General features: G+C 51.2%; 3 protein-coding genes across 3 annotated transcripts; 1 reads left to right on the top strand and 2 right to left on the bottom strand.

Moving 5' to 3' along the window:
• Nucleotides 1–3,560: 3,560 nt before the first annotated feature.
• Nucleotides 3,561–12,225, bottom strand: MMP11 (matrix metallopeptidase 11 (stromelysin 3)). The gene is made up of 8 exons (XM_006874953.1): nucleotides 12,118–12,225; nucleotides 7,640–7,869; nucleotides 6,508–6,651; nucleotides 6,289–6,422; nucleotides 5,952–6,196; nucleotides 5,612–5,828; nucleotides 4,353–4,610; nucleotides 3,561–3,694 (listed from the first exon to the last, which is right to left on the bottom strand). The coding sequence occupies exons 1-8, from the start codon at nucleotides 12,223–12,225 to the stop codon at nucleotides 3,561–3,563; spliced, it is 1,470 nt and encodes a 489-aa protein (XP_006875015.1).
• A 3,003-nt stretch (nucleotides 12,226–15,228) lies between these two features.
• Nucleotides 15,229–16,594, top strand: CHCHD10 (coiled-coil-helix-coiled-coil-helix domain containing 10). The gene is made up of 4 exons (XM_006874939.1): nucleotides 15,229–15,269; nucleotides 15,500–15,710; nucleotides 16,337–16,484; nucleotides 16,575–16,594. The coding sequence occupies exons 1-4, from the start codon at nucleotides 15,229–15,231 to the stop codon at nucleotides 16,592–16,594; spliced, it is 420 nt and encodes a 139-aa protein (XP_006875001.1).
• Nucleotides 16,595–17,072: 478 nt separating this feature from the next.
• LOC102831193 (chromosome unknown open reading frame, human C22orf15) lies at nucleotides 17,073–18,641 on the bottom strand. Its single transcript, XM_006874954.1, has 6 exons — nucleotides 18,617–18,641; nucleotides 18,171–18,257; nucleotides 17,941–18,072; nucleotides 17,692–17,766; nucleotides 17,560–17,601; nucleotides 17,073–17,107 (listed from the first exon to the last, which is right to left on the bottom strand). The coding sequence occupies exons 1-6, from the start codon at nucleotides 18,639–18,641 to the stop codon at nucleotides 17,073–17,075; spliced, it is 396 nt and encodes a 131-aa protein (XP_006875016.1).
• Between the last annotated feature and the right edge of the window lie 6,871 nt (nucleotides 18,642–25,512).

A 25,512-nucleotide genomic window follows, 5' to 3' on the forward strand; every position in this document is an offset into this window, starting at 1 on the left:
GACGCTGACGCACTCGCCGCCGCCAAGACAAAAGACGGCGCGCCCCCGTGGCTTCCTTAAAGGAGCCGTGTCCCGTTTCTCTTCCTCCCCGGTTGCATTCCAAGTCATGGTGCAGAGGAAAGCTCTCAACGGACAGAAATAGTTACTGAGGGCCTGATTCGGGGTGGTGGCTTCCAATTGTTACAGATGGGACTGGAACTCTGCCCAGTGGAGATGGACAGAGCTATATCTGGAAGCCTGGGAGTGTTTGCCAACCCAGGCCAACTAATTTCTCCATCCCCAATGCAGGCTGCCCAACAGTTAAAGAAAAACCCAAACCTACTGCCATCGAGAGTCAGTCGCAACTCATAGTAACCCTATATTGAACTGGCTTAGAGCGAAACTAAGGGCACTGGGAAAGTTGTAGCTTCACCAAAACAGAAATGGAATCTGGACAGTCATAATAGCAATAGTTAAAATGTAGCTTCTTCCCTAACTAGCTGTCATAGTCAATTACTACCCCATAGTTAATTTTTTTTAGAGATTAATCATTTTTTCTTTTAATTAGTAGCTAATCCCCAAGGACTATCCCAGGAAGGTACAGAAACAGCTGTACATGTCTTGTGAAGGCTACTGATAACCACTCCTGGGAAAATGTCTGTTCGAGGCAACATGTCCAGAAAGAACAACAAGACGACATAAACAAAGCAACAAAGAAGTTTCTGGAATTCCTCGGACGCCTACCCTACACCCAAGATACCTATAAGTCCCCCTTCCTTTTAACATTGGGAAGGCAGAATTGGGAGATTCTTGCTCCTTTGTCCTGTGCATTGATACACAATAAATGCTATGTTCTAACCCGGGCTTCTAAGTATTGGCTATATTGGCGGCAGGTGATTGAGAAACTTTTTTTTCCGGTTACAATAGGATAGAGTAGAAAGAGTAGAACTTCGCTAAAGGGTTTCCAAGGCTGTAAATCTTTAAGGAAGCAGACTGTCTCATTTTCTCCCTTGAAACAGCCAGTGGGTTTAAACTGCTAACCCTTCAATTAACAGCTACATGCTTCATGCACTGTAGCACCATCAAAAAAAAAAAAAAAAAAACCTCAAATCCACTGCCATTGAGTCGATTCCAGATCATAAAAACTCTGTATAGGGTTTCTGAGGCTATAAATCTTTACAGGTTCAGAAAACCTCATCTTTTTCCTGTGGAGCTGTTGGTGGGTTTGAATTGACAATCTTGGTTAGCAGTCCAGTGCTTACTGTACAAGTGCCACTTTAAATAGGGCTATTTAAATCCATGTTAAAAACCTCTGTGACCTTATAGGGCAGAACTGCCCTATATAGTTTCTGAGGCTGTAAATCTTTACAGGCACAGAATTGCCTCATTTTTCTCCCTTACAGCAGTTGGTAGGTTTGAATTACTGATGTTGCAGAGAGCAGTCCACTGCTTAATCCACTGTACCACCAGGACTCTTAAGAGATATCATGAAAACATACTCCAGGTTCACACCCAAACCTGTTTCTATGGCTGTGGGGATGGGCAGAAAGGACCATACGGAAGTGGTAGCATTTGGTTTGGCTGGTACTGCAGATAAGCATGCTGTGTGCCCACAGCAAGCCCTGCAGGTGCAGGTAAGGGAAACCATACAGCCCTGACATCAGATTGTTGGCTGTATGCCGCAAAACAATGTGCTGGAAAATGGTCCAATAGTGACAAACCAATCTGATTTACTGTAACAACACTGCTGCTGCGATACCCAATCTGCTTCAATGTAACAACATTGCTGCTAAAATAACCAATCTGCTTCACTGTAACAACATTGCTGCTGTGATACATGCTATGAAGATAACACACTAAGGGCTGGGTAGCAGGCTGAAGATGCAGGAGAGTCAAATGAGTGGGTTGTGGTCCCAGGGAGTCTTGTTCCCCTGGCAGCAGTGAGGAAACTAAGTATTTAAAAATGGGCAGGGTAGGGTCTGATTGGATAATATAGCTACTTTGTGGACAACAGCGGGAGGGGGGGGGGGGGAGTGGGAAAGCAGGCAGCCAATTAGGAAGCCACTACAAATGTCTGGCACTATGAGTATTGGACTGCTAACTTCACAGTTGGTGGTTCAAACCTAACAAGTGTTCCTGGTGGAAGGTGAGGCAGTCTGCTTCAATGAAGATTTACAGCCTTGGAAACCCTAAGGAGCTATTCTACTCTGTCCTCTAGGTTCAGTATGAGTTGGGATTGATTCGATGGCAGTGAGTAAGGTAAGGAACAGATGTCCAGGAGTTCCCCAGGGGTGCAAACCAAAAGGTTGGAGGTTCGAGTCCACCCAGAGGGGTCTCAGAAGAAAGATCTGGTGGTCTTGAGCAGCTTCAAAAGTTTGTGGAAAATTCCAGTATCTTTCAATTCCACTTTTCTGCAGATTTTGGGAAGTCCCTTCATACTTCTGAAAAATCAGCCACTGAAAACATTATGGACCACATGGCTCAATTTTCAGCCGAACACTAGACAGTTCTGTAAGGGGAACAATAACATCAGGGAGGTATGCACTCCTTAGAGTAATCAATCATTTGTGATCACAAGGGAAGCACTTAATTCCAGGTCAAAGATCAGAAGGGTTAAGAAAGAAAGAAGAATGGAAATAAGAAATACAGGGAGGAAGTAGAATGAGTGAGGTTATGTTGTGGAGACTGTAATCAATGACAGGAAATAGAATGTGTCTGAATTGTTGAATGAAAAACTGGCTCTGTAAAGCTTCACCCAAGCCACAGTAAAAAGCTATAAAAGCAAGAAAGAAGACCCTATGAAGCAGTTACATGCTGACACACATGAGGTTGCCAAGAGTCGGAATTGACTGGGTAGTAGCTGGTACAGGGGTTTGGGAAGGCGTGATGGAGGGTGGAGCATGAGGGTGCACCCACAGCTTGGGACCATAGGCTCTTTCCTGCCTGCCCACACCACCATGGAGAGACATTACATGGGCAGATAGAAAAGGAACATGTTTAATGATAATACTTTGGTAAAAAAAAGACTTTGTACACATTGTACACACATTTACAAGGCTTTGGGGAAGAGTTCCAGGGAAATGGCGCCAGACAGGGCTGTGGGGCATCCATCCAGGACTGAAATGAGGTATGTTGGGGCCTCTGGGGCATGAAGTCTCCATCAGGAAGTACTACCCCCTCCCCAGCTGACTCTGGTCCTTTGGGGTTGAATTCCAGGGAGCAGAACCCCAGGATCACCAACTGGATGGCAGCCAAACCCATAGCAAGTTACCAGGAGAAGGTCCAGGCAGCACCCCACAATCCCCACTGTAGAGGAAATAAGGACTTTCTGGCTCCCCCCAGTTCTGCAGAAGTCCTCTTCCAAGGGACAGCTGGGCCTGACCGTGACCTATGTCACTTGGGTAGTGCCTGCCCCATCTGGGACCATTGCTGGTGGATGTCCACGACCTGCGTGGCCCACTCTGCTGTGACTGTTCCCTGTCCAGTGCCCACTGCTGCCACAGAATTGGCACTAGGTCTACAGTCTGAGTCAGTCCAAGGTCTGGCAGGGGTCAGGGCCCTGAGGGCATTATAGGCTAGGGTCAGTGGAAAGTGTTGGCAGGCTCGGCACAGCCAAAGAAGTCAGGACCCACGAGGCGGGGGAAGCCCTCCAGAGTCTTCACCTTCACAGGGTCAAACTTCCAGTAGAGGCGGCCTCGGAGGAAGTAGGCGTAACCTGCAGAGACCAGTCCAATCAGAAGACTTCCCATCTGGACCTGTCTGCTGCTTACCCAGCCTGACAGATTCCCTGAGCCATAAAGCCCCAATCCCTCCCTCTCAAGAAAGCAAGCCCTGCTGCCCGCCTACCCCCACCTTTACATTTCTTTCAATACCCATCTCTCTCTCCCACTTGCTGTCAAACAGGGTACTGAGGCAAGGTGGGCAAGACAGGAACTAGGGCATGAAGCTCCTCAGGACAGCTTGCCCTCAGACCCCAACGTGGGAGACAGACAGGCAGGGGGTGGAGGGGGTGGACAGAACACTGGATGGAAAGCCCAGCCTGGCAATCTCCTTGGCACTTAGAGTAGTTAGGAGCAGGGACTGCCTGGGTGGTGGTCCCAGCTTCCACTTGGGTGGTCTCCATTAGGGACCTCACTGCCTCAGGCTCTGTCTACTTCTCTGAAAACTGGACCAATAACAGGTTTTACCTCTGTGAGAGACCACTGTGGTAACTATTTTATTATTATAAAATGGCACCTCTCTGAGCCTTGGTCTCTTCAGCAGCAGGCCATTAGGGGGTGGGCTGAATGGGAGGATGAAGCCCTTGTAGGACAGGAGAAGGGTGCCCACCATGGTCAGTTGCAACCCCTCCTAGTCGCCTTCACCACACACACCATCAGCATCCTGGAAGGCTGCGTCGATCTCTGAAGGCACGCCTCGCCAGTCAGTGGCCCTGCGAGGCACAGGGCTATCCACTCGGCTGGTGCTGGGGTGGAAACGCCAGTAATCCCCGCCTCGAAAGAAGTAGATCTTATTCTTCTCAAGGCCCCAGACTAAGGCAGCATGGACCGGGGAGCCCACCAGGCCCAGCTCTGAAAGAGGTGCAGGGCCTAGGACTGGCTTCTCACCATCATACATCCAGTACTGAGCACCTGGCAAGGAGAAAAATGCTGCTACATGGTGGCCAGGTCCCCACCCCATTGCCCCCCTAGCAAAGTCCTGCCCAGCCTCAGCTTCCTCATCTGTAAAACATGGCACCAGAAGTGCCCACAGGACTGCATTGTCAGGCTCAGCTCACCACAGGGTTCCTGACTACTGGCTGGGTCCCCACTCTGCCCCAACAGCCCCTGGAAGCCCCAACTCCTTCATGCACTCCCTGTGGGGCCGTTGTTTGTGGTCCTGCCACCTTCAAGGCACCAGACTTTCATCTCTTTGAGTCCAAAGCACAGGCCACAGGGTGAACCGGGCCAGATCACATCCCCACACAGCTTTCCCAGATTTGTCCTCAGGAGGGTAGTTTCCAGTCTCAGCTCCAGAGGCCTCATGTGCACAAAACCAGTTACCATCCAGTTGACTCAGACTTGTGGCACCCCCATGCCTGCCAGAGTAAAACTGTGAGCCATTGGTTTTTAATGCTTGATCTTCTAGAAGTAGATCACTAGGACTTCTTCCAAAGTGTTTCTGGGAGAACCTGAACCACCAAACTCTCAGTTTGCAGCCAAGCACTGAAATCTTTGGGTTGCCCTGGGACTTCTTCATTTGCACAAAAACCCACTACCCACTGCCATTGAGTCATAGCGACCCTATAGAAGAGAGTAGAAATGCCACCATAGAGTTTTCAAGGCTATACATCTTTATGGACTCAGATGGCCTCATCTTTTTCCTACAGAGCGAATGGTTAGCAGCCCAATGCTTAATCTATTGCCAAAACCATCCCCCACCCCACCCCATAGGTTACTGCACTAACGCCCTAGTCCCGTGTTCCCATCTTGAAAGCCACCTTCTCGGGAGCTCCGCTTATGATATCCCATGATCATCCTTGTCCCGGGGGCTTCATCTCATTCACCCCAGGAACCTGTCTGTCCCTCCCCTTGGCAGTGACATTCCTGGCCTTGGGAAGTTTCCCAAGCCCAGCCTCTCACCCCCCATTCACCTTGGAAGAACCAGATGCGGCCTTGGGCATCCTCGAAGGCGGCATCCACGGGGCTGGGCAGCCCCTGCCAGTGGCGTGAGGCCAGCGCAGGGTAGCCAGGCTGCAGCTGACCTCCACGTAACCGCCACACGAAGGCACCTTTGAAGAAGAAGAGCTCACCACGGATGGTGGAAACTGCGTCGAAGGAGACCTCACAGGCATCTGGTGGAGCTTCCGGCTGGAGGGTAGAGAGCCAGGAAAGGGCCACGCTGTAGACATGGGGGCCACTGCGTGGGCATCCTGGCCTAGAGCCCAGGAGCCAAGCAGCAAAGCTTCCCATCTTCCACCTTCTGAGCCTCACCTCCAATGGGGGAGCAATTTCATTGGTGTCCACACCAGCTTGAGGGCCTGGGGTTGGGGCACTGGGTGTGGGAGCTGACCAAGGCCGGCCATACAGGTGCTGGATGCCCCTTTGGTCATCAGGGCTGAGGCTCAGTGGGTAGCGAAAGGTATAGAAAGGGGACATGAGGGCTTTGGCTGCTGTTGTGTGCTGCAGTCCCAGCACGTGGCCAAATTCATGAGCAGCCACCTGCAGAAGGTCTGTGCCTGGAAAGGGGTGGGAACAGTGTATCACCCAGCCTGGGGACCCATCATCTGTGCAGGCACCCCATCTAGAAAATGGGTCCCCCAGCCCATACCCTGGTTGTCCCCAATTGTCCAGGTCTCATCATAATCGAAGTGGACATCCCCTTCTCGGTGGGTCTTGGGGAAGAAGGCATGGGCCAGGATGCCCCCAGGCCCATCAAATGGCAGGTTATCTCCATGCCAGTACCTATGGAGGAGTGGGGAGGGGACAGAGTTAGTGTCTGCTGGCAGGCAGAGCCAGCTCCCTGAAGCATCCCAGGGCACCAGGTCACCTGGTGAAGTCAATCATGATATCGGCATGGCCCTCGAACACCTCAGTGAAGGTGAGTGGCGTCACCTGGCTCCACACCTGCAAGGCTTCTGCCACTGTCTGCCGCACCTGTTCCCGAACCAACTGCCATGGGAAGCGGAGGATCCTGTAGAAAGAGTCGTCCCTGAATGCTGGGTGGGGCATGTTGTGTATGTGTGCACGCTCGAGTGCATGCACACACACAGAACCTGGGCCAGGTGTACATATCTCTGTGTGGGCTTGTGTAGACAGGTATCCACAAGACCATGCATTCCAAGCCCCATGTTCCGGACCTGACAGAATAGCTTTCCCACAGGGAGACTCTGACCCAACCCCACTTCTTGGTGCTCAGCTCCCCAACTAAGACATTGCAGTGGCTCCTGTGGTCTAGACCCCAATGCTGGTGACATCAAATTGCTCCAACATTTTCTTCTCCTTAACACACCTCCCATCCCCCAGGGCTACCCAGGTCCCCCAAGGAATGGGTCCCAGGCTGTGATGGGGGATTCACATAATGATTTGCTAGTGCCTGCACTCCGTGAGCACTGGATGTGTCTGCCTCCTCCACAGGAAGCCTGGGGTCTGCCACAAAGCAGGGCCCCAGGAGAGGCTGTGGGTGATGAAATGGACGTTGAGAGGGTGAGTGAGACTTACACTAAGGCTCCTGCTGTTGGAAAAGGTATGTACACTCTGCGGTGGGAGAGCCTCAGGGGATGTGGGGGTGTTGGGATGAGGATGGTGTGTGGGTCTAGCCCAGGTGTCAGGCTAGGAGAGTGTCAGGGGATGTGGGTATGTGGGGTCATGGATGGTATATGGGTCTAGCTCACATGAGGCTGAGGGGGGTGTGGGTATTATGTTGGATGATATGTGGGTCTAGCCCAGGTGTAAGGCTACGGGAGTGTCAGGGTCTTGAAATGGTTTGTGGGTCTAAGCCAGGTTTAAGGCTGAGAGAGCTTTAGGTTGTATGAGGGTATTGGGATAAGGATGGTGTGTTAGTCTAGCCCAGGTGTAAGGCTGGGAGATCATCAGGGTGTGTGGGGTCATGGATGGTATGTGAATCTAGCCTAGGTGTGGGGCACTGGCACACACAGGTGGCAGGCAGGTCCCGGGCCTACCTGTATGTGAGGTCTGTCTTCTCCCAGCGTCCGCCTGACAACACAAACCGCTTTTGCCGGTTTCGGGCACTCAGTTCATCCGGCAGGTCAGGCACTCCGCAGCGGGGCAGCTTGGGGCCACCAGCAGGCTTGGGGGACTCCTGGGTAGTAGGGGCAGGCACCAGGCTACTGAGCAGTGACGCCAGCCGGGTCGGTGGCCCCCTCCTCATAAGGTGGTGGCGGTAAGTATTCTGGGCAGGAGAGAGCATGAGAGGGGCCAGTCAAGCCTGGGGTTCACAAGGTCCACCCTGCCTGTATGCAATGTCCCACCCACCACAGCATTGATGGGCAAACTGAGCCAAGGAACAACACAGAGTGCCCTCAGATGGCCCTGGCTGACCCTCTTGTTTGGCTACTTTTGGAAGGGCCTAGATTGCCTGTCACCAACTCTAGCCAGTGAGGCCTGATGGAGTTTGGGGGCAGGGGGCACTGTGAGGCTGGCACTCTCACATATACAAGGAGAGGTGCCTGAAAAGTTTCCAAGGAGATGTTTCCAGATCAGCTCCTCCTGCTCTCCTCTCCCCTCCCCCCAGGGTCACCCCTGCTCTCCTTTCCCAAGTTATGTGACCAGCTCTGTTGTCTCTCCTGCTCTGAAGGGCGCCCTGGGGTGTGGCCTTAGTAACACCTTGGAAATGAGGTCCACTTATGCATGGAAAGCCCTGAGCTTTGGTGAATGGGGTCTGGTACATAATGTGGCCTGCCTTGCCTTTACACTGGGACATGGGCCAGTTCATCACTGCCCTGATGCAGAAGCCCCAGTACAACAGATGGCAACTCTAACCTGGAACTGTGTTCTCCCTACCTTGGCGAGTCCCCAGGGCAATTGTAGGAAGCCGAAGGAGCCTGCTGTGGTCTGGGACTTAGAGCCTGTCTGTCCTGGCGCCTGCTGCCTTCCCATGGCCATATTTGGGGCACTGAGCTGGGCCACTCAGGTCCCGCCTCACTCTGGTCCTAGTGGCTCTCCCAGGCGCAGGTCCCAGCCCTCCCAGCTCTATGTCACAGTCCTAAGAACACGCCACTATGAAAGGGCACCCAGGTAAACTGGAGTTTCTGAACCCCAACACCTGGAGCCACTCTGGGAGTGAGGCCTGAGGCCAGTCTCTGCTCGCCCCCCCCAGGCCCCCATTTTCAAAGGTTGCTGGTTGTGTGTTACCTGACTGAGCCCAGCCTCCTAGAGTCCTGGGCACAGTAGGTTCAGTGTTGGGCTGCTAACCAGAAGGTCAGCAGTTCGAATCTACAGTTGCTCTGCTGGAGAAAGAGGAGGCTGGCTGCTCCCGTAAAGATTTATAGTCTCAGAAACCCTAAGAACAGTTCCACTCTGTCCTATAAGGTTGCTATGAGTTGGAATTGACTCTCTGGCAGCCTATGGCACAAAACACTTTGGAATCTACTCTCACCAGCTACTACCACAGCCTCACCTCCAGCTGCCAAGCCACATCTCCCCATGAAGGAAACGAAAAGTTACAGCTTGGTGGGCACTTTTGTGATGTTTCTTCAAGCAGAGATGACACATGCAAGTCTGTGGTCCATGGCCACCCCTCCACATCATAGTTTATTGATTTTTCAGGAGAGGTGAACAGGGGAGCCTAGGACTGATGCCTCCTAGTAGTGTTGTTTTGGGATCCCATTATTTGATGGGCCTCAGTTTCCCCATTGCAAGGGTGGGACACACGTTGTTTGCCCCAGTAGTCACCAGGCTTCATCTTTTCATGTCCTCCCTGGACCTGGTCCTATACTGCCTTAGCTGCCTCAACCAAGTCCTCAGACGGAGGTGTTTAGTCTTCCCAGGGCAGCAGTGAGGTGCCTGTGCTGGACAGACACCTGACCTTATCTACAGCCCTGAAAGGTTGGAAAGTAGACATCACTCCAAGGAAACTAGAGCCCAGAGAAGTCAAGGACTGTCCTCAGGATCACACAGTGAGTCAGGTTGGGCTTAGAGTCCAAAGCACCCCCACTCTTCTGCTCCTGGCCCTCAAGACAGTCGAGCTCCACATTCTGGGCATGTCTTTTATCAGTGTCTCCTTGACTTGCCTGGTGGTCAACGCCCAGCTCACTCAGCCATGCCTCTTAAGGGTGCCCAATTATAGCCACAGTCACTCTGAGAGGCTTCTCAGCTGGCCCAGGCTCCCAGCGGAGTTCAGACAGAGACTAGGGTCAACCCTTGGGTCAGTGCCTAGTAGAGGGAAGATGAGGGCGGATCAAAGCTCACTGAATGCTCTCAGGCCTCAGCTTGCTTGCTGTCCATTCAGTGAGGAGAGTGACTCATAGCTATACTTTGTCTGGAACCTCGGCTGCTAACTGGAAGGTTTGCACCGTGTCTCTCCAAAGTACATATGTGTTGGTGTCCTGACCCATATACCTCCTATGTAGATGTGATCCTATTTGCAAAGAAGGGTTATTTGCTACATTGACAAGGTCATTCTGTGTAGGGCATACCCTAAACCAAGTCACTACTGAGTGACATAACTGCAGAGAGAGAAGCAAGCACAAATGGGGACAATGGATGCTGTATGAGGACCAAAAAGGAGCCAGGAGCCCAGATTCTGAATGAGACAAGAACCCACAGCCCACAGAGAGGAAGGCCTCTTCAGCCTCTTAAGCTGTGAGAAAATCAACCTGTTTTTTAAAGCCACCTGCCTACGGTATTTGTAGCAACACAAAGAAACGAAGACAGAGGTTTGTGTCCACCCGGAGATGCCTTGGGAGAAAGGCCTTTGCAAACACTAGGGAGCACAGTGCCACTCTGACACACATAGGGTCACCAAGAGTGGGAGCCAACTCGATAGCAACCAGCTGAAGTGGTGTGAAGCTCCAGGAAGCAGCCCTGAAGTGAGGAAGGCAAGACAGTACCACCACCCTATTCTATGCAGCATCAACCAACTCTGAGACTCAGAGAGGTCAAGGAACCTGCCCTAGTCACACAGCAGTGGGCAGGCAGCACTGCCAAGCTCTCAGTCTGTTTTCCCAGTAAGCAGCTCCATCTCCTTTTCCTGCCTGTCACCGTCCCCCTCCCCTCCTCCCACTCCTCCCCTGCTGGTTACAGGAGGGAGGACAGCATTGTCTCATCCAGTTTTGAGTTCCTCACCCAGAAAAGCTGTGAACTGGGAGGAATAAATATTTACAGAACCCTCTTGCCTTGCTGACAGCACTGGAGATAAACATATCTGAGTGACCCCAAATGCTCCCTGTGTATCTACGGAGTGACCGTCAACAGGTGGGCTCAGACCTGGCTCCCCTCACCAGTCCTGTACAAATGTCCAGGGTCTTTTATGAACCACCTGTAGGCACTGCTGTCCTGAGAGAGTGAGAGTCCCAGACAGAGGAGGACTCACCCAGGGTCACAGGGCTGAAACCCAAATCCACTGCTGGGTAGTCGATTCTGACTCATCGTGACCCTATAGGACAGAGTAGAACTGTTCCACAGGTTTCTGAGGCTGTCTGTCACTCTTTACAGAAACAGACTGTCTCATCTTTCTCCCAAGGAACAGTTGCTGGGATCCAGCCTGGAACATTGTGGTGAACAGTCCAATGCTTAATTCGCTGCACCACCAGAACTCTTTGGCTCAAACTCATCCCTCTCCAATTCCAGAACCAGGGCATGATTCAACCACACCCAAAGTGGTTCCTAACTGTCCCAAGTTCTAGGGGCCCCAGAGAGAGTAGGGAAGAGGCAGAGCCTTGCAATAGAGACGCACCTCACCTGATGAAAGCCAGACTGCCCCTTTTTGTTCTTGTGGCCAGAGCAGAGCAGGTGCAACCTGGACAAAGGTTCCTCCTACCAGGTCAGAGTCCCTCCTCCTCACACTCCCACTTGTCACCTCTCCCTCCCTCCTCTCATTCCTACCAGAGCTGGCAGGACCACACCTAGCTACTAGTCAATCTGCTTCAGACACCCAGGAGCCTGCCCCCAGTCCCTCTGCCCAGGCTCTGGTCCCAGGCTCACACTGGTTGTCACTCACACCCTATGCAGATCTCTTGAACTTTCTTCTCATGGATCACACCTTTTTCTCCTTTCCCTTTCTTTGTCCACCTCTGTGCTATAAGAACCTTGAGTACCTTTCTCAGCCCCCTCACGGTCACACACAGTTATCTACAGTTCCTGCTTCCCCGAGCAGTCGCAGCTTTCTCTAGTCTCTCATCCCACGGCACACCTGCAAGTGACCGTCTCCCCCGCCCCCCACCTCCACCCCGGGACAGTCATACACCTGGAGACCACATCCGCTGAAACCAGCTTTGTCTGGGAGTTGAATAAAGCCCTGTTTCTCCACCAGCCCCGCAGCCCCGACTTCCCACTCAGGCTGGGAGGGGGCGTCAGTACAGCCTGGAGTACAGCCGCACCAGCCCCAGAGTTTCAGCTTGCACACCTTTGGGACGGGAAGCTCACGCCCTGGAGGCACCTAGCTTCAGCTCAGGGCCTCGCCGTTCCCCCGGGCACTCACCGATGGCCTCGGGGCGCGGGTCTGCAGCGGTTGCGGCAACAGCAAGAACAGCAGCAAGAGCAGCAGGGTGCGCAGGGCCGCGCCGCGGAGCCCTGCAGCCTGAGCCATCCGCCCCGGGGCTGCTGGGCCTGCTGGGCCGCGCCGCCGCCCCGGCTTATAGCCTGAGCCCCGCCCTCGCCGCCGGCCCCGCCCCCGGCCCGCCGCCTTTTGTTCTGCACTAGCCAAGCTGCCACTGCGACATGGGTGGGGGGTAGGGGTAAGGGTGGGGGAGGCGGCCGGTCCAGGTTAGCAGGCTGGGAGGGGACTTGGACTTGTCCTGTCCCCATTGGAATTAGAGGTCCGGTGCTGGGCGACCCTGGCCAGCCCGTGCGGCGCTAGGCCTCAGTTTCCCCTCTGTGTCATGGGCATACAACACTTTAGACTTGATGTGATTGATGAGAATCAGGTTTCATCCTTCTCCATGCATCTCCCCACTTTTGGAAGCATAAAGGGTTTCTATGGTGGCCTGACCTGGAGGACAGCCTGTGACTGGTGGTACCCACCACCTGCGAACTGGTTTCCCCACCGCAGAGGCAGAACGATCTATCTGGGAGATGGCACAATTGACCTTGTCCAGTGCCAAAACCAAGTCCACTACCAAGGAGTCAATTCTGACTCAGACCGCCTTTATATTGTTAGGTGCTCATGGTTGGTTGGTTGATGGTTATGTGCCGTGGAGTCGGTTCCGACTCATAGCTACCGTGTACAGGGTTTCTGAGGCTGTAAATCTTTACGGGAGCAGAACGCCTCATCTTTCTTTCTCCCGCGCAACAGCTGGTAGTTTCAAATTGCTGACCTTGAGGTTCGCAGCCCGATTCGTAATCAATACGCTAGTGACCCTATATAGGGTTTCTGAGGAGCAGCTCGTGGGTTTTAACTGTCGACCTTGTGATTAGCAGTCCATTGCTTATCCTACAGTGCCACACCAGGTAGGTGAGTGAAAACCGTTTGTGTCACCCAGGGGCCTTTGGAAACAGATACCTACCCACTGCCTTTGAGTGGATACCGAACTCATGGTCATCCGATAGGACAGAGTAGAACTGCTCCGTAGGTTTCTGAGACTGTTAAGCTTTGCGGCAGGAGCTGTCTCCTCTTTCTCCAGAGGAGCAGTTGGTTAGCAGTCCAAGGCTTAACCCGTAACGCTACCAGGGCCCCTACAACAATGTGGTGGTGGAGTTGATTCCAACTCACAGCGACCCTGTATGGGTTTTGTTGTTATTAAGTGCCGTCGTGGTCAGTTCCGACTCAGGGAACCTGTACAGGGTTTCCGAGGAGCAGCTGGCGAGGACTGCCGCCCTCGTGGTTCAAACCAACCTTGCAGTCCAGCGCTTTAACCTGCAGTGCCATACCAGGACGAGGCTTTAAATCTTCGCAAGAGCAGAAAGGCTCATCTTTCGCCAACAGAGCTGCTAGCGGGCTCGAACCCTGGACCTTGTGGTTCACAGTCCAGTGTTTATTTTATGAGCCACTGAGCTCCCCCCAAAGTGATGTTTGTTATTGTTAAGTGCAGTCGAGTCGATTCCGACCCAGAACGACTCTGTATAGGGTTTCCAAGGAGCAACTGTTGAGCTTGAACTGCCGACATTGCAGTTCAAACGACTTTGCAGTCTGACGCAGTAGCCCACAGCGCCACACCAACAGTGACAGTGGAGGATAAAGAAATTAGCCAAAGTAAATAATGACAACTGTAAACTCTCCTTGAAATATCGCATGGGTTGGGAAGCGTCACATTCTTCCCTAACCCGGAGCCTCCTGGACCACCCTTAAGCTTGAAAGTGAAGTGTTGAAAAGAAAGGCCGCGGGATCCACATTTCTACTGGGTTCCATTCGAGCCCCGCCAATGCATCTAGGGCCTTGGGACTCGACCTTTGTTGTAGAAGCTGCGAGAACGCAGCATAAACGTATCCTTTTGCCCTGGCCGCATCCTTTTGCAAGGTGGACCCAGGGTCCAAGGGTTGAACCCAGTGCTGGGGTCTCACTCTCTCAGGGTGGACGCTGCCTAGGGAGTGTCGAAACGGCATCGCGACGCCCCCTGGCGGGGATGCTGGAGATGGGTCACTGGCTCTCCTCCAGGTCCCCGGGTTCCGGCTCACTACCAGAGACGTAGGCCACGGCGTGGTCAGCAAACTCCGTCTCTACGAGTTGTTGTTAAGTACAGTCGAGTCTATTCCGACTCATAGCGACCCTGTATAGTGTTCTTAAGGAGTCCTGGTGTGGCGCTGTGGGCGAATGCGTCAGACTGCGAAATCGTCTGAACAAGGTCGGCAGTTCAAGCTCACCAGCTGCTCCTTGAAAACCCTATACAGGGTCGCTATGGGTCGGAATCGACTCGACGGCACTTAACAACAACATCGTAGGGTTTCTAAGGAACGGCTGGTGAGTTTGAACCGCGTGGTTCAAACCGACGTTATGGTTCGGTGCTTTATCCCACAGCACCACACAAGGACTATGGGGGTGGGAAGCGGGGAAGAGGGAACCTGCCTGGCGCCTCTTGTTCCTCTCTCCAAGTGACTTCAGACCATTGCTCCCTGTCTCCTCTTTCAAATTTAATCCTTTTTATTCCACCCTACTCTCTGCCCTTTCTTCCAGCTCCCATAAAGACAGATTAACAGCTTCGGAAACCCTATGCAGGGTCGCTAAGAGTCGGAACCGATTCCACGGCACACCACCACCATCCTGCTCTTTTAAGGACTGCCCCTTTCGCCTCTGTTCAAACCCTCAGCACGTTGCGACTTTGTGCTATGTCCCTAAGCCCCATACAGCTCGACCTGAATACAGGCACGGTGAAGGCGGGGCGCAGGGAAGGAGCAGGGTGGGCACAAAGAGGCGCAGGCAGGGTGCACGGTCACGTCCCCAGCAGGCATGCTGGAAGGAGAGGTCGAGTACAAGGGTGTAGGACGAGACCTCTCCTGACCAAAGCCGCTAGCTAAGGGGTGTGTCTACGAGGCCCCGCCCCCTCCCGCCCCTTTGCTCCCACTTTGACAAGTGCTGCTGCGTTAGTCCCTGAGACAGAAGAGACGCCGCGATCTTTGCGAGTCAGCCTGCTCACTCACATCCCGCACAACTTCCGCTATGCCCCGGGGGAGTCGTAGCGCGGCCGCCCGGCCAGTCAGGTGGGTGTACAGGAGCTCAGTAGGGAGTGGTACAGGGAAGCATGGGCACCTTCCAGGCGTCCCTAATATGACCTTGGCTGCTGCTGCGCCATCTTGGAGGGGGGAAGGGATGGGATTGCCACCACCATGTGCCTAAGGGAGGGTGGACACCCCCTCCAAGAGGTGAGGGGATGTCTTCAGTACCCACAGGGTCTGGGGTCCCGCCGTGGTCACTATGTTCCTCTGTACAGCCGTCCCTCTGCCCACCCGCCGGCTCACCCACCTCCTTCAGCCGCCACTCCTGCCCCTGCCGCTTCGGGCCAGCCCGGCCTCATGGCACAGATGGCTTCCACTGCCGCGGGGGTGGCCGTGGGTTCGGCTGTGGGACACGTCGTGGGCAGCGCCCTGACCGGGGCCTTCAGCGGGGGAAGCTCGGAGCCCACCCAGCCCACCACCCAGCAGGTGAGCCACAGGCATCATGAGAAACTGAGGCAGGATCCTTCCTAGGCCACATAGCTGTGGGGATGACTGGATTCTTGCTGGGTTGTGCCCCTCGCCCAAGCCCACGGAGGGTACTAGTCCTTACTGCTAATCGGGTCCCTAGACTTTCAGGGACAAACACTAACCAGCCCTTTACAGAGGGGAAACAGGCCCAAGAGATTGGAGACTACTCACAATTACCTACCTAACCCCAGTAGAAATGGAGGGATGTGGATATTCTAGAGTCTTTGCTATCCCTACAACCAAATCTGGAACTGCAGACCCTTAGCCAAATGGCAAATACATCCAGTGACCTTGAGGCTTTGGGTGTCATGTCCCTTCCCTCCCCACCAGTCCTGAGCCAAATTATGCTTTGCAGCTAAGCCAGGGGTTCTGGGTGTCTTGAGGATCAGTGTGACAGATAAGAAGGTTCTAGAACTTGTGGAAGTGGACTCATACATATCTTAAGAACACAGCAGACCCCAGGACTTTTAGAGCCTTCTTCCCACTGCCCCTCCTCCCCTCTTCCTTTCATCACCCTAGTGGGAGTCACGGGGAGAAGCAGGTGGTTCCCAAGCTGATCTTGCTGTTTCCCCCGCTATATCCAGGTCCCTGCCCGCAATGCTCCACAGCCTTCACAGCTGGGGTTGTGTGCCTATGAGATCAGGCAGTTCCTGGACTGCTCAACCACTCAGAGTGACCTTTCCCTGTGTGAAGGCTTCAGTGAGGCCTTGAAGCAGTGCAAGTATAACCACGGTGAGTAATCCAGGGGACCTGCTGGCCCAGCAGAGGGGCCTGGCCAGCACCAATCTTCTGACCATACCTGTGCTTTCCCTTTCTCCAAAGGCTTGAGCTCCCTGCCCTAAGGAGGCCTGGCACCTATCCCTCACCGACAATGGACCACGACGTCAGATTGTACCCTTATAGATGGGACTTGGAGTGAGGAGAGGGGTTCTCCCCACACAGAAGATCAGAGACGCAAATGTGCAATTAAAAGAGCTGATTTTAGACCACCACCAACTCTGTGTCTGCCTGCTTGCCTGGTGAATGTCTCATGAACGCATGAGATACTTCTCTTCAAGCAGGCATCCTGGTGGGGCTGGGGGAATACTGGGCAGCAAAGCTCTGAGGGTGGTCCAGAGGGGACCGTGAGTCATCAGTAGGTGACTCAGGGATGTCTGACCCTCCCTCCTGCCTCTGAGTGCCAGGCGGCCTCCTGCCCAGTGTCCCTGTGACCTTCTGTCTCTGCTGATGCAATGGCCCAGTGATTCCAGGTACTGAGAGAGGTCTCCTACTGGTGCTCTCTGGGTTTGAGCACACTGGCTTGCTTGCTCCAAGTCCAGCTCAGTCACTTGGCTCAGGATGCCAGGTCATGGGGCCTGTGGGACAGAGGAGTAGACCTTCAAATTCAGGCCCCATGCTCTGAGCTGCTGCCTCTGTGCAATCCATGCACTTCACTGAATACTTGCTATGTGCCAAGCCCTGCCCCATGCTCCCATGTGTAAAGGGTGTAGCAAACAGATAGACTCCATCTTGCCTTCACGGCGGATTCTAGGGATGTGGCTCTGGGGACAGGGTGGATATGTGTGTATGTGTTGGGGAAGGGATTAGCATGGGGGGGGTTCTGTCAGTACATATGTGTTAGTGCCCTAGAAGGGGTCCCGCTGCTAAGTGTTCCCTGTTGTCAAGATCTCTTCTGTACATACCAGGCTCCTGAGTTTTTTCTGGTAGCTCCTGCAGGTCCTAGAGGGCAGGGAGCACCCCTTTGAAGGTCTGGAAAGTCGACCTCGTTCCCAGTGTTGGGGCTGTGTTTCCGTGGGTCTTCTCTGACCATCGCCCATCGGGGGAAGTCCTGATAGCCGACGTAGTTCCTCTGTAAGGTCCAGGAATCTCTGCCTGCAGGGATCTGGGGCAGGGTGCTCCCCTCCAACTGCCACCCTAGGGTCTCTACCCTGACACTTACCTGCCAGCTCAGGACACAGGTCATCCAGGTTCTCTACTAGGGACTCATAGCGGGTGGGAGCTCCATCCTCTCCTCCTATAGAAGGGGAAAGAGAACCGTGGCTTGCCTGCTAACCTGCTGCCCCCTGCAACTTTTCCACTCTTTTGTACTGTACCTCACTCTGGGCCTTAAGTCCTGCCTGAAGGTGCCCCAGCCTCCCCCATTCTTTGTATTCACCTCTTATATCAGAGATCTTGGGGTCCCACTTACTGAGAATCCTAACGAGGATGTATGTCTCACGTTCCTGGAGCAGGTTGCTGCCTACCATGGGGGCCAGGGAAGCCCCTTCCTCCAGGCCCAGGCTCACCAGGTGCCTGTCCTTAGCCAGAAGGGCGAGAGTCACTGTAAGGCAAAGTGGGACAGGGGACAGAGGCAGGTAGGACTGGCACTCCCATCTGGGACCCTCAGCCCCTCCTGCCAGCACCCCTCTAGGCCCTCACCATCTGGGGGGACACCTCCCCTTTGCCTCAGGTGGGCGGTTAGGGTCACCAGGCTACAGCAGGGGTTCACCAGCTCCCTGCAGCCAGCTGTGGGGAGAGGGAGGGTTCAGTGGGTGGGCTCCCCTTCACTCCTATCTCTCCTAAGGATTAGGACATAGTTACAGGGAAACATTGCTGGGACCCCTTGATGCTCCCCCCATTCCCAGCCCCACCCGAGGGTCCAGAATCTGCATCTGTGACAAGAACTTTGATGAGATGTGCAGTTTTACTTTGCTCAAGGTGGGTTGGAGGCATCTGTCACCCAAACTTCCAGGAGCCCTGTGTGAATCACCCAGGACTTCCCCCCAGCAAGACTGTTTCCCCAACCTCACTACCCTATCTGTACCCCTTTCCTGCCATTGCCTCCCATTCTCCTCCAGCAGAGAATGAGAGGGGACCCCACTTACCTCCGAACATCACAGTGATAAACATGACTGTAAGGGTTGGGGACAGATGTGGGTGCTGTGATTGCCCCAACCTCAGATGCCCCTGTTCAGCCCCTTCTGGGATTCAGCTGCCCCAACACCTAAAAGGTTCTCTGCAGTTAGATCCCAACCTGGCCTCCTCTTTCCCAGCCCCTTTCTACCTCTGGGAGACTCTGAACTGGTCTCCATGGCAGTGGGAGTTGCCAAGACATCCAGGCAGGAAATGCCTTTCCCCCAGTATCCTGGTAACAGGTCTGGTGCTAGGGATGGGGAGGGGGCAGACCCCATGTTGGCACTCTGGCTGGGCTGTAGTGAGGCCGGGGTGCCCAGATCATTTTGCCCACTAGAGAGCCAGAGGGAGTTTCCTGGGGGTGGGCCTGACCTGGGCATAAGGTCACAGGCCTTCCTATAGCCTTTAGAGCAGGTGACCCTGCTGACACCTTGGTTTTGGACTTCTAGCCTGAGTTGGGACCAAAGGAGCCCTGGTGATGCAGTAGGTTAAATATTGGGCTGCCAATTGGTTATGAATTGGGCTGCAAACCGCAAGGTCAGCAGTTCGAAACTACCAGCTGTTCCACAGGAGAAAGATGAGGCTTTCTGCTCCCGTAAAGATTTACAGCCTCGGAAACCCTGTACAGGGTCGCTATAAGCCGGAAGTGACTCCACAGCACATAACAACAACAACAATTGAAAAGTTAGTGGTTCAAACCCATCAGCTGCTCTGCGGGAGAAAGATGAGACAGTCTGCTTCTGTAATTTTCAGAAATTTCACAGCCGTGAAAATTTTGTGGGGCAGTTCTATGTCCTACAGGGTTGCTATGAATAAAAATCAACTGGACGACAGTGGCTGGTGGGCAAGGTCCTCTCTGACCTCAGGGCTACTCCCAGCATGACCTTCTCTCCTGCTCACTTTGTGTGCCCTCTCTTTCTGCCTACTTCACAACCTCCGCCCCCCACCCCCCTTCACACACACACTCGCTTCCCTTCAACCCTTTTTTTGTTAACTTTTTATTGTGAATTGGGTGAAGGTTTACAGCGCAGATCAGTTTTCCATTCAGCAATTCAGGCACATTTTGTTTCATGTCATTGATTGCAATCCCCACACTGTAACATTCCTCATCCCATTTCTTCCCAGTGCTTTCCATTTCCATCTATCCTTCCTAACCTGAGTTTACTTCCAGGCCTAAAAGGTGACTAAGGACCATAATCTGGGGGTTCCACCAGTCAATATCCAACCAGCAAGCATGGCTTTTTTTTTTTTTTTTTAATTTTTAGAAATTTCTTTATGTTTTCTTTTCTTAAATGTTTTATTGTGAATTATGTGACAGTTTACATGGGAGAATATTAGTTTTACATTCATTCTGTCGTATATCATCTTATTGCCATGGTTACAGTCTCCTGCATGCAATCCTTCCCCCTTATCCTCCAGGTCTTCAGCACACAGTCGGTCTCCCTCTCTGGATCTAAAGCCTCCAGCTGCTCCATTGCTCCACATCATCATCTCTGGCTCCATTTCAGGAAACACTGCTTCTCTGGGTAGGGTCCCGTTCTCTGCTCTTCTCCCTTGATGGTCCTAGGGACCTCCGCTCCTAGAATGAAAAGTTAATCACTCCCCTCCTTGCTATAAAATGTCCACCTTTACATTTCCAACTCTCACAGTCAGTCCTGATAACAATTATTCACTATTGTATCACAAGAGACCCATCTGCATTTCATTGCATCAGCCCCGCCTAGTCAGATTGAATACTACTCACTGGAGATTCTACCTTCCTCCAGGCCCTCTGGATCTAGGCTCCCTCTTGAAAGCTTGTAAGCCAGTCACTTCTTGCCTTTGTAGCCCCCCGCCCCTCCCATTTTGGGTAGCCAATGTCCACGTTGCCCATCCCTGTCTACTCTGTGTGTGGAGGGGGTGGGAATGATTCTTGGTGTAAGGACTTATTCCCTTTTTTGAGCTACTGCTTCCATAGGTGTAGGTCAAGTTCATCAAATTGTATGAGAATACTTTTTTTTTTTTCCCCTCTTCTTTTTACTTCTGGTTGAGCTCTGATCATCCAGTCACTGAAGCCAGGGTAAGTGGGTATTATCTGCAAGTGTGGGTGTTCTTATGCATATGCCCTCTCTTCTTATCAACTGGGCACTTCACTCTCCACTCTAGTCTTCTGTGGCTTTGTCACTGACTCTGGGCCCAAGAGTCCCCAGGTCTTGAAGCATGGCTTTTTTTGTTTTGAGTTTTGTTCCACACTTTTATACCATTCGATCCAGGACCTTCTAATGTGATCCTTTTCAGAGCAGTTCCTAGTGGTAGATGGGTACCATTCAGTTCATCTGGTTTCAGGGTTGCTGTTTTTTTTTTTAATGGGCATTTCAGGAACTTGAATCATTTCTCAGGAACAGAATATACTGTTGACTGTAGAAACAGAGCCTCTATTTTATTTCAGGCCTCTAATATCCATGACGTAAATACAAAGAGTTCAGTATATTTTTAAGTATGGATTTAAAGAAAAAAGAGATGAATATTTATTTTTTCTTTCCTCATTTTTAATCGTAATCTCATCCCTCTTTCTTCCCAGATTGAATAATCTCAGTCTAGAGAAGAGGTGTGATATTTTACAATTTAGCCATCTTGATGCCTCCATTTGTACTAAAGTATGAAATCCTTCCATGTGATTTGAACAGCATTTTAGCACTAGCTGGCTGCTAATCTCAGGGTCAGCAGTTCGAAACTACTAGCTGTTCCGCAGGAGAAAGATGAAGCGTTCTGCTCCCGTAAAGATTTATAGACTCTGAAACCCTGTACAGGGTCACTATGGGTCGGAACCAACTCCACAGCACATAACAACAACAACAACAACATATATTATCTACAATCTATTTTTTTAATGAGTCATGCCTTAAAATCCTAGCAAAAGCATAAATTGATCTGTTCCCAAATAAATGGCTCTAAAAAGGCACCACTTCTCTGTAGAACAACCTGTAATTAGTTTAACTACATGAAATTTATCAGCCTGAAAATGGCATGGATGTGATTTTCCTTTTTTTTTTTTTTTTAATTTTTATTGTGAATTGAGTGATTAGTTTTTATGGGTGAGCATCAGTTTTACACTCATTTCATTGCTATGATTACAATCTCCTCTTTGTATCATCATTCAACAGTATTTGCTGTTATTCCCTCTGGTTTTTTTGCGGAGGGGGGTTGGGGGGATGTACACAAAAACACTCAGGAGTATATAATCATTTAAACAACCAAAGGAAACATTCTGCAAGCCTGCTCAGGGTTGCTTTAAAGTGCCATTTTGGTGCTCAGCATGCAGTGAAGTACTCAGACTTACCAACATCAGTGTGGATGAAACCAGCAGCAGCTCACAAACTTATTTGAACTCCAAGCACTGGCTTCCTGAAACATTATTGTATCTGGGAATCTGTGTCCTGCAAGACACGTTTTTTTGGAGACTCTGAGCCCGAAGAACTTGTGTCACCTGGCCAGACTCAGAGGAATGGCCACTCCGGGCACTGAGCCTTGGCTAAATAGCTATCTCCTGTCCAGCAGGTCTTCTATCTTGTCAGCTGCTCTGAACACGGGTATTTTATCTTGAGTGTCAAGGGATGCCTTAAGGAGCTGTTAGGAGTGAAGTGGGACCTGTGAGGAGGGCTTCTTCATCTCCTTACCAAGCAGCCTGTTCAGAAGAGTGCATAGATCTTTCCTTGTTAGCTGCTGTTGAGGATTTTCACTGTTAGATTTTTTGGTAGTAAATTGCTAAATTTTCCTTCCTAGTCCTAAACTCCACTGAGAACTGTTTTATATCAGAGCAAGACTCTATTGACAGACAGATGGTGGCTGTCCATGAAGTTCATTGTCTGGGAATTGAATCCAGATCCACACACCCCCCATGTTGCTGTTGTTGTGAAATGCTGTGGAGTCAGTTCTGACTCATAGTGACCCTGTATAGGGTTTCCAAAGACCAGCTGTTGGGTTCGAACTGCCAACCTCATAGTTAGCAGTCCAGTTCTGATCCTACAGCATCAACCCAGGACTCCATAGTGCCACTCCAGGACTCCAGGGGTCTCCCCCAGAGGAGGCAAGAATTCTACCACTGAATTACCATTGGCTTCTTGAACAATAGGTCAGTCTCCACTTTGCAGCACTACTTGGGTTGGTACCATACTTGTCTTCATTATTCAGAGAATGAAACTGAGGCACAGCGAGAGGGAGCCATTTAGCCAAAGTCATTCAGCCAGAAGAGGAGGAGCTGGACTTCAATCCCATGTTGAAAACCACCCTGGCTCACTTGTGAATTCAAAATTCTACTGGATAATTTCATTTATTTTTTTATGATTGTGATTTTTTAAAAAGTTTTTATTGTGAATTATGTGATACTTTACATGAGAGAACATTAGCTTTACATTCATCCTATCGTATATCATTTCATTTCCATGATTACGATCCCCTCCATGCATTCTGCCCCTCGGTTGTCAGGACGCAGCCTCTCTCCCTCTCTGGGTCTAGAATCCTCAGCTGCTCTATCTCTCCAGGTCATCGTCTCTGCCTTTTGTTGGATAATTTTAAGTGCTGATGAAGATGTGGGGCCACTGGACCTCACTCACACTACTGTCTGTATGCATACATTTTCCATGACCCACAACATGGGCATCTGTTTTAGTTCTCTAGCACTGCTGTAACAAATACCACAAGTGTGTGGCTTTAAAGAACAGAAATTTATTTTCTCAGTTTAGGAGGCAAGAAGTCCAAATTCAGAGTGTGTAGTTCTAGGGGAGCTCTGGTAGCATAGGGGTTAAGAGTCGGACTGCTAACCTCAAGGTCAGCAGTTCGAAATTACCAGCCGTTCCATGGGAGAAAGATGAAGCTTTCTGCTCCAGTAAAGATTTACAGCCTCTGAAACCCTATACAAGTTCACTATGAGTCCGAACTAACTCCATGGCACACCACCACCAGTTCTAGGGGGAGTTCTTTCTTTGTCTATTTCAGCTTCTGATAGCTGGCCATCCTTGGTACCTTAGCAATCTCCATGTGACCATAGTCTTATTTCTTCTGTGACTAATCCATTCTTTCTGCCTCATGAATGAGGACTCTACACTGATGTGGCCTCATTTTAAAAAGTTTTTATTGTGAATTGGGAGTCCTGGTGTGGCACTGTAGAATAAGCACTGGACTGCTAACCCCAAGGTTCGTGGTTCAAACTCACCAGCTGCTCCTTGGAAACGCTACACAGGGTCACTATGAGTCTGAATCGACTCAATGGCACTTAACAACAACAACAACATTGTAAATTGGGTGATGGTTTACAGAACAAATCAGCTTTCCATTGGTAGTCGTCCCGTCAATGTAACAGCATGCGTCATACCTCCTCCATGTGTTTCTTGGCCATGTGTTAATATGGCCTCATTAACAGAACACCATAGCAAAATGAGGAGCCCTGGCAGTATATTGAGTTAAGCGCTGGAATGCTAACTAAAGGCTGGCAGTTCGAACCAGTTGCTCTGCAGTGTAATGATGAGGCAGTCTTGGAAACTCTGTGGGAATAGTTGTACTCTCATCTACAGGGTCACTATGAATGGAAATTGACTCCCTGGCAATGGGCTTGGTTCTTATTCCCAAATGGGATGACATCCATAGGCACAGGTGTTAGGGTCCAACACTTATTTCAGGGGATACAGTTCGATCTGTAACAGTGCCAGTGTAGCAGAAATGAGAACAGATGCTTTAGTTGTTAATTGCCATCGAGTTGGTTCTGATTCATAGCACCTCTCTATGGGGTTTTTGAGGCTGCAAATCTTTGTGAGAGTAGAAAGCCTCTTCTTTCTCCCACAGAGTAACTGGTGGACTTGAACCACTGACCTTGTGGTTCACAGTCCAGTGCTTATCCTAACCACCCCAAAACTGCTGTTGGAAGAATAGGAAAATGGATAGACAAACAGCGGTGCATTCGCATGGTGGATGATACCCAGCAGTGTTGTTGCTAAGTGCCATTGAGTTGATTCTGATTTATAGCAACCCCATATAGTGTTTCTGAGGAGCGGCTGGTGAGCTTGAACCTTGTGTTTCAAATTGACCTTGCGGTCTAGTGTTTATCCTTCAGTGCCATACCAGCAATGAGAACGAATTAAGCATTGCTGCACACAGTGCTGCTACATGAAGAATACAGAGCAAGGCATCAGCTCTAAGAGTGGAAGCCAGGTATCCTGACTTCAGATCTTGGGCTCTTTGGAACAGAACTTAACCTTGTCCATGAGGGACAGGAGTGTGAGTGCCAGGCTGATCCAGCAAGACTTGTGTCCATCCTGACTCACTGCCTACGCACATCATAACCTGGTTGTCCTGTTGAATCCATGCTTTTGAATTCAATTAGACAATCTTTAAATTGTGATCTTTAGACCATTTTCAAGTAATGCGATTATTAATGTAACCAAAGGTGAATGTGGCATCAGGATTGGAGGAAGACTCACAACCTGTGATATGCAGATGACACAACCTTGCTTACTGAAAGTGAAGAAGATGTCTTGAAGCACTTATGGATGGACAAAAAAAGGAGATGCAAAAGAGACTGACCATATCATTCCAATTTTATTTGAAGTTCTAGATCAGACAAAATAAATACAGGCTGATAGAAATCAGAACGATGCTTGCCCTTGGGGGTGGAGACTGTGACTGGCTGGTGTTTGAAGGAGTCTTATAGGAGGGTGGAAATGTTCTCAGTCTTGGTATTGTGGCTACTACAGGGATGTGCACGTGTATAAAATCACCAAGCAGTGCGGTTAAAATGAGTGTAATCTCATCTTGGTGTGGCGCTGCAGGATAAGCACTCAACTATGAGGTCAGTTTGAACCACAAAGTCGGTGGTTCAAACTCACCAGCCACTCCT

The sequence above is a fragment of the Chrysochloris asiatica genome, unplaced genomic scaffold (assembly GCF_000296735.1).
Source record: "Chrysochloris asiatica unplaced genomic scaffold, ChrAsi1.0 scaffold00306, whole genome shotgun sequence".
In the NCBI taxonomy this organism is placed as follows: Eukaryota; Metazoa; Chordata; class Mammalia; order Afrosoricida; family Chrysochloridae; genus Chrysochloris; species Chrysochloris asiatica.